Genomic DNA, 14155 nt, shown 5'->3' on the forward strand with positions numbered 1-14155 from the left:
AAGATGACTAGCCCATGATCTTTATTATTATATATAACAATATCCCTTATGTACACCAGGAGGAATTCAGTGGCTGGGGAAAAGATGGCAGACTGAAGGGAAGATATCCCCATCTGCTTGTAATTCTTCTGTAAGTATACAGCCAGTTAGCCACATACTTAGTGCTACCATCATTCCAATGTATACAAAGGACAGATAACTCTCAAACCTCCACTGATATCTAACTTAACCTTGTTCATCAGCACCTGATTGTGAAATCCTCTCATGTAATTGGTTTTAGTGGGATTTACTTTGATAGCCAGCAAAGTGATGTTTTAGAGATATATGTATAGATAGGAACATCTATATGTTGATGTCTATGTTAACTGATATCTACAGATAGGAACATCTATATGTTGATATCTGTGTTTACTGATATCTACAGATAGGAATGTTGATATCTGTGTTTACTGATATCTACAGATAGGAACATCTATATGTTGATATCTGTGTTTACTGATATCTACAGATAGGAACATCTATATGTTGATATCTGTGTTTACTGATATCAACAGATAGGAATGTTGATATCTGTGTTTACTGATATCTACAGATAGGGACATCTATATGTTGATATCTGTGTTTACTGATATCTACAGATAGGAACATCTATATGTTGATATCTGTGTTTACTGATATCTACAGATAGGAACAACTATATGTTGATATCTGTGTTTACTGATATCTACAGAGGATAAACAAACTTTTAAAATGATTTTCATATATAAACAAACTTTGACTAAAAGAACAATTGACATTCTTTTCACTGTAATTCTGTAAAATACATTTCCAGAAAATGTTATGGAGCTGTATATATTTCTAGAAAGTATCCTCACACTATCAAGCCACAGTAAAGATGAAATTTTTCTTAAGTCGCAAAAATGATCTTGTACATTGTAGACTTACCTGTGAGGACTAACTAGGAAGGCCTGGGTAGATATCAACAATATAGACCCACTAATCACAATCAAAGATCAGGAATAAATGTGATAATTTCCATGAGAATCCTCTGAATGCTTTTCCATATTCAAAATTTTTCCTAGGGAAATTTACCACTTAAACACAATATATTCACCTTTCAAAAGGACTCACTGATAGAAATTCCCATACTACCGGACAAGTTCTCCAACCTGACACCTTCGCTGGCCAAATTTGCTCTAATCAAGTCAAAACTTTTCCCAACCTGACCCAAGTTGGACCCCTACCCCTATTTTCATCCCCCACCCATGGGCTTGTAGATATCATGCATGTGTACTGAATATTTACAGATCCTAAACAAGATAAGGATGACACTCTCTGGAGGTTCCAGCCAAAACTTTGATGGAAGAGCTTTCTGTTATCTGACCTATCTAAACCCTATGGGATTTATCAGTGTCTAAAACCCATGGTGTATACTGTGTTCGTTTTAATTGTGATTGCTGTTCTGAGTAGAAACTACTTAACTGCTAAAGTTTAAAGAAATGTACCTAGCTAATTCACCAGGATGATTGAAATGATAGGGAAATTTATGTTTGTCTAAACAAATTTTACAGTAATGAAGCGTTATAATCTACATAATTCCTCTAATAAATTTATGTACTGTTAGAAAAGGTTTTTGAAGTAAAATTTAAAAAACATTCAAATACCAAACAGCAGGATATGTAATATTAGCAGAATCAATAAATCACATTACTTTGTATTTGGGCTTTGTTTGGTTTTTTTTTTTTTTTTCAATTTTTTATTTTTCTGTTGTAGATGACTATACTTGAGTATTTCATACACTAAAACAGTACATATTTGTTTACACTCTGACAGAGATAAGACCACGTCTGTGCCTATACTATCAGCAGGCCCGGTCTGAGAGAGAACAGCCCAGTGGCATATCTTTGATGCAGATAGTGATCTGATAACAGATAAAAACATATGTTATCCAACAATGTCATTTTGGATTCTTTTTAAAATTTTTATTAGATTTATAAAAATTCAAAAATAAGAATGACAAATTTTACATTTTTTTTTTAAATAATTGTTTCATGTTCTTCATATTAACATTAAAACACTGTTACTAGCATCAGGTTAAAAAAGTTATCCTGTCTTGTGTTTTGTATTTATCAAATTTCCCGGGAAATGATTTGTCCATGTTTATTCTGACTGACAATATCTTATCATTGTGTCAATCAAGATTAATGACAAGTCAAAAGTAAAAGTAATGTTTGAAATATGCTATCACTAAGTAAATCTTTTTTAAATCCGCATTTTCGGTTTAACATGCTCCCTCTAAAATCTCTCCTTACATTCTTTTAAAGACTTTGAGTTTGGTCTAATCATGACCCAGCCTCATCTTCAGTTTTGAGTTTGACCTAACCCTGTCGATCTGTCCTTAACCCAGCCTCACTTTGAGTTTGGAGTTTCATCTAACCTCACCCCAAGCCTCACCATGAGTTTGGAGATTGATCTAGCCCTAACTCAGCCTCATCTTGAGTTTGGAGTTTAATCACAGCCTCACAATGAATTTGGAGTTATGAATCTAACCGTAGCTAGCCTCACCTTGAGTTTGGCCAACATCTCGTTGTGTTCTCTCTGATACTGGAGTGCCTCCTCGAGTGTGGACCCTACGTCCATCAGGTCTGGTTCCATTTGGTGTACGCGCACTCTGATCCATTCTGCACCCTACAACATAAACGGTCATTCAAGGTCAACCTCTGTTACACACTTGAGTCAATTAAAACACGTCATGAGTTCAGTGCAATGTGGTCACAACTGCATACAAGTTCAAGACAACATAAATAGATACAATTTTAGATTAAAATAATAGATCAATCACAGTCACAGACGATGGAGCAAGCCAATTCAAGGTCACAAAATCGCACAACTTCAGAAAAGATCATTGAAACAGTAAACAGTTTTGTTAAGGATCATACTTGATCACTTCCAAACAAATTAAAAATCAAACAAACTTTCAGAGTTTTATTTTCTCTCTGAAATATGTTTATGATAAATCAAGAAAGGTCAAATAAAGGTCAAGGTCATACAATATAACTCATCTGAAATTTGACCCTTACAATACATAATGTTACATATGTTACATTATACATGCATATTTTACACTTAATGTTAGAACATTCATATAATCCCAAAATTCCGGGGTTTTTTTTATGAAGATTAGTCCAAGACGTACCAGATGTTATCCCCCCTCCCACCCCCCTCGAGCTTGGTATACCAGCAAGTTGTGCTGGGAAGTTGTAAACTGTCGAAGATGCTTACTTCTTCCTCTATCTATTTGTGGACTATCAGACTAGAAGCCAGAAGAGTTTATCTAGTAAATCACGGAAAGCGCTATTAACAGCTGGTATAAAGCCAGTCCACATGATTAAGGAGAGGGGAACATCATCTAAAGAGTGGAAGTACTTCAAAATGAGGAACCGGCACCAACTACTGAATTAAACGTCTGAATATAACTATATACAAAATAATACTGGGCAGCTGAAGAAAACTCTTTACTATAGATAGAGTATGAGGAAAAATAGTTCTGTAAAATGTATGGTACACTATGGCAGCATGTTCTGGTTTCTGTTGGAGGAGATTTCACAATGTTTAATCTTCAACTGGGCCTGGTTTCTTTCAGAATAAAGTTAGGTAACACAGAACCCAGCTTATAGCAGTACGCTGTGGTGTACTGGCATCTGTAAATAGAACAGGTAACAAATTTCCAGTACAGCTGTGAGGAGCTATTTTTTGTAGAACTGCAGGTAGGTGAATGCTCACTGGAAATTTCTTACCTTCATTTTACATGGGCATGAGATATACAACCGTATCACTATCTGCCCCTTACACCCCCCCCCCCCCCCCCCCACCCCCACCTCCCTCCTACTCTGGGCTATCCTTTCCTGGCATGTGAGGGCACAGATTAGTGGTACAGGATGACCAGAATAGTAGCAGGGAGGTGATTATATTGTCCTTATGATATATAGCAAGTATAAACCACATCAATTGTGCACTTTTGAAGGAAATCAGAGTATAACCCTGAGATAACTCACATGGTCGGGTCATAGAGTTTCATGTTATATCTGAGAATCAAACCAATAATTAACTATTTTGAGAGCAAGTGATTGACCACTGCATCACATACTTAGTAACACTTTTCACAAGGGCATAATGAGGCATTAGAACAAATCATAATGTTGTGGACAACATGACTTTCAATGGTCAATTCCAGTATCCCAGGGCATTAACATTACTGTTCAAGAAAAATGTTTGATATAGCCTCAGGACGGAGAATGGGTCCAGAATATACAGAACTGAGTGGATAGGAGCTATGGAGTGGTGCCAAAGGCGAGCTGGTACAGAATCACTACTGATAAAACTCAAAGTTTAGCTTATATTGTTGTGTTAAACCCTAACTCTGGAGATGATCAGTCAAACTAATAACATACCAATGAGTATATCAGAGGAAACCCAACACCACAGGGTAAAGAGTTGTTATGCAGGACTTTCTGTTAATATCACAGAAAAGCACTTGACTAGGAACTCTTTTATCTGGAAGTTTTTTAACAGATTGATTTTATTTGTGAACAACCTACTGAAAAACTATTAATTTTAAACTGCTGAATTAGGTACAAGTTGATTTACTGAGCTGTAATCATCCACAGAATCAAGTGTCCATGAAATAAATTTTATTTTTGAAAAAGCATGAAAATTGATCCGTTCAAAATGCTTTATATAATATACTGCTAATAAAGTAATACCAAGTCATCAGTGCTCGGTAGATTTACAGCTGATCAAGTAAAACCAAGTCAGCAGTGCTCGGTAGATTTACAGCTAATAAAGTAAAACCTAGTCATCAGTGCTTGGTAGGATAAAACCAGCAGCTGATCAAGTAAAACCAAGTCATCAGTGCTTGGTAGATTTACAGCTGATCAAGTAAAACCAAGTCAGCAGTGCTTGGTAGATTTACAGCTGATCAAGTAAAACCAAGTCATCAGTGCTTGGTAGATTTACAGCTAATAAAGTAAAACCAAGTCATCAGTGCTTGGTAGATTTACAGCTGATCAAGTAAAACCAAGTCATCAGTGCTTGGTAGATTTACAGCTGATAAAGTAAAACCAAGTCATCAGTGCTCGGTAGATTTACAGCTGATCAAGTAAAACCAAGTCATCAGTGCTTGGTAGATTTAAACAGTATGAAAATTCAATACAAAATTCTTATGCTTATGTACTAACATAAATTTTAGAAATGACCCTGTCATTTAAGGATAAAAATTAATTGAAAAGTCTGTAGACCACATGGTTTGTGATATTCTATATTTGGTCATCAGTGCGATTTTTGTATGCTTATGTACTAACATAAATTTTAGAAATGACCCTGTCATTTAAGGATAAAAATTAATTGAAAAGTCTGTAGACCACATGGTTTGTGATATTCTATATTTGGTTCGTTTTGTTGGAAAAGAATTTTCGTTACTGTAACCTAAGTTGGATATCTACGAATATTAGGTGATAAGTCTATTGAAACAGACAAGTGGTGTTCTATGGATGGTTTTGTGAAGTCAATTTTATTTCATAGGTAAAGAAAGAATTGGGAGTAAACAGGAGAGAATTTGTACTTGTACTAATAAGGCACAAGCTGTTGAAGATAAAAACATGAATCAGTGGAGAAAGTTTCTTTAACAAGTCTTTATCGTCAGTCTTACATCATCCTTGTGATAGGTTCAAAACAAGACCACCATGCTAACCTGACCATTAAGTACAGACATCTAAAGATGCAGAGAACCACTCGTGGTAAAACAGTCAAACTCAAAACTCACTGAACTGTTTTCACCTAGACAATTCAAGCACTCGATCTAAATAGAGTCTGCAAAAACCAGATACCAAGTCACTGTTGAGATCCTGATTACAAATCTGAAAATTTGGATTATTTTCAATATCTCACAACTAGTTTATCATACCATGTGATTTAAAGAACTTTTCTCAGTCCTGTTCTAAGATTATCTTGACTGTTGATAAATGACTGATGATACAACATATATCCCTGCTGTTACAGTGACATAAACCCTGCACCTGAAAAGTTTTTCTACTGAAAAAGCCCTAGAATGTTACGTCCTGTTAACTACATATTTCCTCTTTGCCAACCCCACTGCCTCCACAAGAAGAAACCAAGTGTCAATGATACAAGATGATAAGACCAAAGGCCTGAGATGCTGATAGCTCCACTCAACAATAAAACAGGGTTATGTAACCAAACACAGAGTTATGATATATCACCAGTTCCTTACTGTTACAAGTGATAAGATATAGCACAGTGGACATGGAAGATTATCATTGCCATCTGATCTGACTGGGCACATGTTGGTATGACTGCACAGCCTCCTACACCCTAGAGAGCTGTCAATACCCAGCCAAAGGATTCTGTATCCCTTATCTATCTGTCTGACTCACACTTTCATCTCTCCTATATCTCTAAACTCCAAGACACACACACTTCTGTTACTATACTGAGGTACTCCTTGTCTGTCCAAGTTTACGACTTGAGCAAGTCTAGGCCAGCCTAATCACAAAACACGCATATTGATATTAGTCTGTGTTATCACTTCATTCCGAACTGAACCATAATACCCTTACCTCCTCCTACAAATCTGACTCAAGTTGATACATCCCATCTGTAAAATATTGATATAATTTCTACTTCTGGATTCTAAGTTCCATCCTTAACAGTTATATAGTCATCACTAAAGTCAATGACACTTAACATAACAAACTCAATTGCAAAACGATCATCTTTAATGGAAATTCCAAAATCCATCCCCTCACTCCCGTCATCTTCCTCTCCCCTCCCCAAACATATCAAAATTAACTTTTCAGAGTGAGAAAACAATAAACAAGAATGAAAACGTGTCAGAACAAATAATATAAATTTAAACAGTCAGGCATTTAGGACTGGGCATTAGAATGTGTGGCGGATTGTAGGTCCCCCACAGTCTGTGTTATAACATAGATACAGTCTAGAATAAACATGACATAGTGATGAGGATCTTATATTACCCACTGAAGAGTCCGGTAATACTAATGCAGTGACTGTTTTCAATTCACATCAACAAGAAATCCTTTCACAGAAATCAGTAATGACCTTGACAGAACACCTTCTCTAGCTTTCCCCTACCCTCCCCCTCCCTCTTTGTAATAAGAGATAATTAGTATGTATTAACACAGCACAACCCTTGTCCAAGAAAGCTATATTTAACTAGGACTACAGTAGCCATCAGCACTCTGTACCTTCTTGGATTACAGTGAAGTAGCTGGCCTATGTTATGAAATAAATTCTATCTGGAGTAGGGCCCATATTTTTGCCCTATAGAACTACCAGAAAATGCCCTGACTACTCTCCCTGGTTTAGCCCTGTATCAAGTCTGGCAGTACTTTACCATAACCACTATATACACAACCCTTTGCAGATTGGACTGTAATAAAATCTGTACCAGGTATTATATAAATACCTACATCCAATACTTGGCAGTGCCAGTATCCTAAGGTACACAGATTTTACCTCAGGGACTGGTGCTGTACTGGAGGAGGCTACCAACGGGAGATATCAGACATGATGCCACTCACTGCAGGATATTTTTTTATCCTCACTATCTTTGAGATGGGATTCCTGCCAGAAACTGTCTACATTCCTGATATGTTTCTCATATGTTTGTGGTATGGGATGGTACAGGGTAGCAGTCACGGATTTATTGGCTAATTCTCTGTACCGACCATCACCAGTAACACAAGAATCTGATGATAAATATCAGACATTTTTTTTTGTAACCATCTCTCATCACTTCCATCTTTATTTTTGGCATAAGTTCATCTTTCAGAAACTGCGTCTTTAACTTGAAGACTAAGAACTATGATTACATAATGCCTATCTATTATTTAACAAACGTAGCACTGTTCATATGCATTTAATTTCTCCCTTTCTTCACAAAAGTAACATTTTGTAATCATTTAATGGGCAAGTGGCAACTCTTGGACATAACAGAACTCCTCAGTCAACTTATCAGTCAAAGACACTCTTTCAAAACAAGTTTTACTTCTGCCAAACTACAAGCAAATATGGTCTCATCAAACAAATGGTCTTTCAAGACAGGTTTTACTTCAGTCAACTTACAAGCAAATGATGGTCTTACAAGCAAAAGATGGTCTTTCAAGACAGGTTTTACTTCGGTCAACTTACAAGCAAAAGATGGTCTTTCAAGCAAAAGATGGTCTTTCAAGACAGGTTTTACTTCAGTCAACTTACAAGCAAAAGATGGTCTTTCAAGACAGGTTTTACTTCAGTCAACTTACAAGCAAATGATGGTCTTTCAAGACAGGTTTTACTTCAGTCAACTTACAAGCAAAAGATTGTCTTTCAAGACAGGTTTTACTTCAGTCAACTTACAAGCAAATGATGGTCTTTCAAGACAGGTTTTACTTCAGTCAACTTACAAGCAAAAGATGGTCTTTCAAGACAGAAGATGGTCTTTCAAGACAGGTTTTACTTCAGTAAACTTACAAGCAAAAGATGGTCTTTCAAGACAGGTTTTACTTCAGTAAACTTACAAGCAAAAGATGGTCTTTCAAGACAGGTTTTACTTCAGTAAACTTACAAGCAAAAGATGGTTTTTCAAAACAGGTTTTACTTCAGTAAACTTACAAGCAAAAGATGGTCTTTCAAGACAGGTTTTACTTCGGTCAACTTACAAGCAAAAGATTGTCTTTCAAGACAGGTTTTACTTCAGTCAACTTACAAGCAAAAGATGGTCTTTCAAGACAGGTTTTACTTCAGTCAACTTACAAGCAAAAAAAAATGTTTTTTCAAGACAGGTTTTAGACAGGTTTTACTTCAGTCAACTTACAAGCAAAAGATGGTCTTTCAAGACAGGTTTTACTTCAGTCAACTTACAAGCAAAAGATGGTCTTTCAAGACAGGTTTTACTTCAGTCAACTTACAAGCAAAAGATGGACTTTCAAGACAGGTTTTACTTTAGTCAACTTACAAGCAAAAAAAATGTTTTTTCAAGACAGGTTTTACTTCAGTCAACTTACAAGCAAAAGATGGTCTTTCAAGAAAGGTTTTACTTCAGTCAATTTGAAAACAAAAGATGGTCTTGTTACAAGCAAAAGGCAGTCTTTCAATGTATAATTCAATGTATGATGGACCTGTGTTAATATAGGTAGAATGTATATTCTACATGAATTTGTTTGGTTGAAAAGATTTAGATGGATTTCATTTCGTTTGGAAGGAGGAGGGTTATGTGTGGGTGTGTGGGTGTGCGGGGGAGTAAGTGGTGTAATTTTCATGCACTTTAAGATTTTATTCTCCACAAATGAGAAACAATTATATTCAGCATAATCTGGAAACCTTAAACATAAGACCATCACAAAAGGGCCTTTTTCTATAGTGATTTTAGATAGACTATGAAATCCTACATCCAGAAATATCTATATATAAACACAGGTAACCAGACCTACTGGTAGTTAGAACTTTGAAGAGACCTGGAAACACTGCGTTAAACACCCTCCTCATTACAGGTCTATATATAGTATCACAGGCAAAGGGTATAAAAATTCCTGACTAATTTGAAACAGGAAGTTGTTGTTTACATCAAAATACTGTGAAGATAGGAATAGAGGTAGATTGAGGAAACTTCCATAAGTAGATCTACACAGGCACTTTAGTATGAAGCATGACAAAAATTAACCCATTTATACATGTATCACTTCTAAACACTTTGTTCTATATTCAGAAATTGTATGTATTGATAAACTTTTATCAAAAGTTAAAATTATATTGAAAAAAATTCCTTATATATTTCAGGTATATCAATGTACAGTTATTGACCTCTAATGATATATGAAATTGAAAGGGTTCATAAAACACATTAACCACACATTCCATGCATGTTATTTGCTATAACTAATGCTAGCAATCCTTGTGTTACTTACTCGTAATATTGCGAGTACAACTTTTGAGCGACCAGATTGTACTGCCACTGTACTAATAGTCGTTGTGGAGGGCGAAAGCTCCGAAAGGTCCGTTATATCCGATAAACTGTCCGACATTTTGCTGGATGTCAGGACAGGGAAGCTATAGTTAATATCACACTTCGAAACATAAGTTCTTGAAAGTTCCAAAGTTCACAGATATTATCTTTTTTTTTAGATTTCACAATTTTCTCAATATCTTCAATGAATATGCATGCGATTTACACACACTTCTTCCTTGGCTCCTAACAAATCCTACGTTAGTTCTTCTCGACAGATCTAAGCTTGTACACTATACTATATACACTTCTCCATGGGCCAGTCCATGTTGTCTGGATAGGGAGGGGAGAGAGACAGATGCCCTCAGTTTCAGCAGCCGAAGCCACAAAAATTCTTTTCCTATTACCCGACTATCATATAACACAGCGCACTTCCTGTGAGGAAAGGGAAAATTACACAGACAGTTAAACAGATCAGACACCAATTTCAACCATTGTTAAAGTTAAATTTCACACTTATTTTACTCTCGGCCACTCTTGTCTCCCCATTGAGGGATGAATGGCCTAGCCCACTCCCCCTTATTTGGAGACTGCATATTGAGACTAAAGAGATAGTACAAACACACAAGGAATAGTCCTGAGGGGGGTCTACTGTACATGTACTGTAGGGAGTAGGGATTCAGGGACTCCCTGGGGTAGAGTAATGACAGACAGCATCCCTGGAAGCTTTGTTTACAGTTATTATCATAGCTATGTGACCTGATCATTGACATAAGCTAATGAAAAACATGTTAAAATGTTATCTACTGAGTTAACAAATAGGTGAGAAGTTCCTTACAATTTCAATTTGTAAAATATCATACAATGTTCCTTACAGTATCAATTTGTAAAATATCATACAATGTTCCTTACATTATCAATTAGTAAGATATCATACAATGTTCCTTACATTATCAATTAGTAAGATATCATACAATGTTCCTTACAGTATCAATTAGTAAGATATCATACAATGTTCCTTACATTATCAATTAGTAAGATATCATAAAATGTTCCTTACATTATCAATTAGTAAGATATCATACAATGTTCCTTACATTATCAATTAGTAAGATATCATACTATGTTCCTTACAGTATCAATTAGTAAAATATCATACAATGTTCCTTACAGTATCAATTGGTAAAATATCATACATCAAACCACTGTTTTATCCTTTCAGTACTTTTCACTAATATCACTATGTGGAAACCAAGAAGGAATAACAGAAAAAACCTAACTGGCTTTAATAATAATAATAATTATGTAAATTAGAGTACAAGAATGAAAGGGAAATGAAACCTTTATACAATATATAGATCTGTCTATACATTTTATCTCATTTTATTTCGCTAGAATTCACTCAACTCATTTGTATACCAAAAATCAGTAAAACAAGACATTTTAAACTTACTATGGTGATTTCGATTTTACCAAAAACTTTGATGCTGTTGTTTGAGACTATGCTTTCAATTCTTTATTTTTCAACATACTTAACAGAAACAATAAAAAACACATGTACTCTGTATATTGTTTAGAATTACATAACATTCATCAAGCAACAGAAATTTTTAACTCTTATTTCTTCAAATCACAATTTTTGTAAGTTTAGAAATATGTATTTCAATTTCAGAAACTTTAAAGATCAGTCAACTTTCTTCATAATTAGATAATCAGCTCCAATTAATGATGTATAAGTCTGCCCCCTTGTGAAAAGTGGCATGCTGTTTGTGAGTGTAGTTAGGTATTTGACACATGTACGTAGACGATGCGGATGTAATACTTCAGCTACTGAGGCAGGTCACAAGTAGTCAATGTGTTTTGTAGATCATGGTTGTATTAGTGACAAACTAATCTGATACCAAACTTGTCATCATGTTTTATCAAAAAACAGTTGAGTCCAATCTTTAACTGAAAGCCTATCAAAAGTCTAAAAAGATTTCAAAAAGTCCTGAGTATTGTGTATTCACATTCAAAAGTCCAAATAGGCCTGAGTCGCCCATCTGTTCTGCAGCTTACAAAACTGCTACAAACTTCAAATTTTCCCAAGCTACTACACATATATATATCATGGTCCAGTGGCTGGTTATTAATGAAGTTTATGAATACATTTGACCCATTTCTTGAATGTTGGTTACTGTATTTTCCAGGTTATAAGTTACAGGTCCAGTTTTTAGAGATTTTTCGATTTTATCCATATATAAGCCGCACCCTTTCTTACTAGATGGTGACCACTATTGTTGACGTTTGATATACTGGTAACAGATAACGGAAGGCAGATCGTACTAAGTGATCACTGTTACGTTGACCAAACATTGTTTATATAACAGAGGGTAATTTACCAAAATCGTCAGTGAAACATTTAATAAATAATAGGACTTTGCATGATCATATTCTTATAGTCCCATATTATTTCTTCTTGTAAGTTAAAGGATGTCATATCATAAACAAGGACGAGGGGAGGGGGGGGGGGGGAATTTGACCTATAACCCGATGACCTATTGATCCCAGGCTATTGTAAACATCCATTATAGTCTATGGCAAAAGTCAAGAAGATATTATTGTAATTTATGTTAAAAGGTACGATTACTTAAATCCACCAGAATATTACTTTTATTTAATCTTCAAATCATCCTGTATACAACTGCAAATGATGGATCAAGAAAATCTGTTTCAGTCAAAATACATGTGATGGGCAAGCACTTGTATAAAAACTTGTTATCGACTCGTACTGGTGTACTGATACACTTCCTAGTTTTTCTGGGTTTTTTTTTCCATCCTTCCGATTTTTTTTTGTCCACATATAAGCCGCATGGTATATAAGCAGTACACCCCGACTCATGAGGAAAAAAGGTGTGGCAGAGTGCTACAGACCCAATAGCAATATCTTGAGTCTTCTCGATATTTGAGAAGATTTGAACACATTTGACCCCTGACTTTTAAAAGTCAGTCAAGGTCATTAATTTGTACACACCTGGTCGCTCATCATTCTAGTATGCTACAGGCCAAATATTAGTACTCTGGCCCTTTTGGTTATTGAGAAGAAGTCCTTTGAAGACATCTGACCTATGTGACTTTAAAAGTTGGTCTTAATCATACGAACACACCTGGTCGCTCATCATTCCAGCATGCTACAGACCAAATATTAGCTCCCTGGGTCTTCCAATTATTGAGAAGAAGACGGATGACTGACGCAGGATGATGGACAATGTGCCACAGCAGAAGCTGCTTCTGGCAGGTGAGCTCATAAAGACACTAGGCCTTTGTTAACAGTTGTGCGATAAATCTTTTTCATCAAGATCTATCAAACTAAATGAAGGTGGTCTTTTAGCTATTCCGTTTTCCATCAGACTCAAAATTAAACATTTAAAATACCAACCAAGGGGAACCTACGCGTAAAATATGCGAAAGATCTTATCAAACATATGTAAATAAAAAGTTAAAGCATGAATTGTTTGCAGAACAATGACAAAATTGATAGACAGTGCAAGAAAACAGATTATAAATAACACACAGTTTCTACATAGCCTTCCACCTGCATAAGAAAGGTACAGTGTATATATTTATCTCAGTAGTAGATATTGCTACACCAAATCTGTTTGATATTTTAAGAAAATAACTGGCAGTGAGCCACAGCACGATTTGTCTGTATAAATGTTTTCTGTATCCACGGAAATGTTCCTTTCATTATATTGAGTCAGTAATTTTTTCTATCATTGTGCAGATTATGACTCGAATCCTTCCCTCAGGTGTACAGGAAATACCGAAAGATATCAGTAAGTCTGGGTAAAATTAGTTACCATGATGCACTGTCCATGTGGTACACATTTTATATAAACATTTATTTCGTTTATAAACCGAAGAAGCATTGCTCTACCTGTACCATACATGACTTTCCCAAATATCCATAATGTCCTGATATTCCTATTTCAATTTGTCTGCTGATTATCTCCTATGACTAGTGATTGTATCTTAAAGTATATGCCAGGTGATTCTACAACTTCCTATCCTTTTCCCCCTCCCTGTTGTCAGTTTTAGACTATCTGGCCACACACACCCTCCCTGTTGTCAGTTTTAGACTATCTGGCCACA

The 14155-nt window shown here is 35.6% G+C and overlaps 1 protein-coding gene across 1 annotated transcript in view; it reads right to left on the bottom strand.

Annotated features, from left to right (window-relative positions):
* LOC132544783 (titin-like) overlaps positions 1–10243 on the bottom strand; it is a gene marked incomplete at its 3' end in the record, with an annotated part of 87391 nt that extends 77148 nt beyond the window's left edge. The window contains exons 1-2 of the mRNA XM_060208432.1: positions 9987–10243; positions 2566–2688 (exon numbers count right to left, since the gene is read on the bottom strand). Of these exons, the coding sequence (XP_060064415.1) occupies positions 2566–2688; positions 9987–10103 (240 nt within the window). The remainder of the gene's footprint in view (positions 1–2565; positions 2689–9986) is intronic.
* Between the last annotated feature and the right edge of the window lie 3912 nt (positions 10244–14155).

This window comes from Ylistrum balloti, unplaced genomic scaffold (assembly GCF_031769215.1).
Source record: "Ylistrum balloti isolate Yb309-2 unplaced genomic scaffold, AGI_CSIRO_Ybal_v1 Utg369590, whole genome shotgun sequence".
NCBI lineage: Eukaryota > Metazoa > Mollusca > Bivalvia > Pectinida > Pectinidae > Ylistrum > Ylistrum balloti.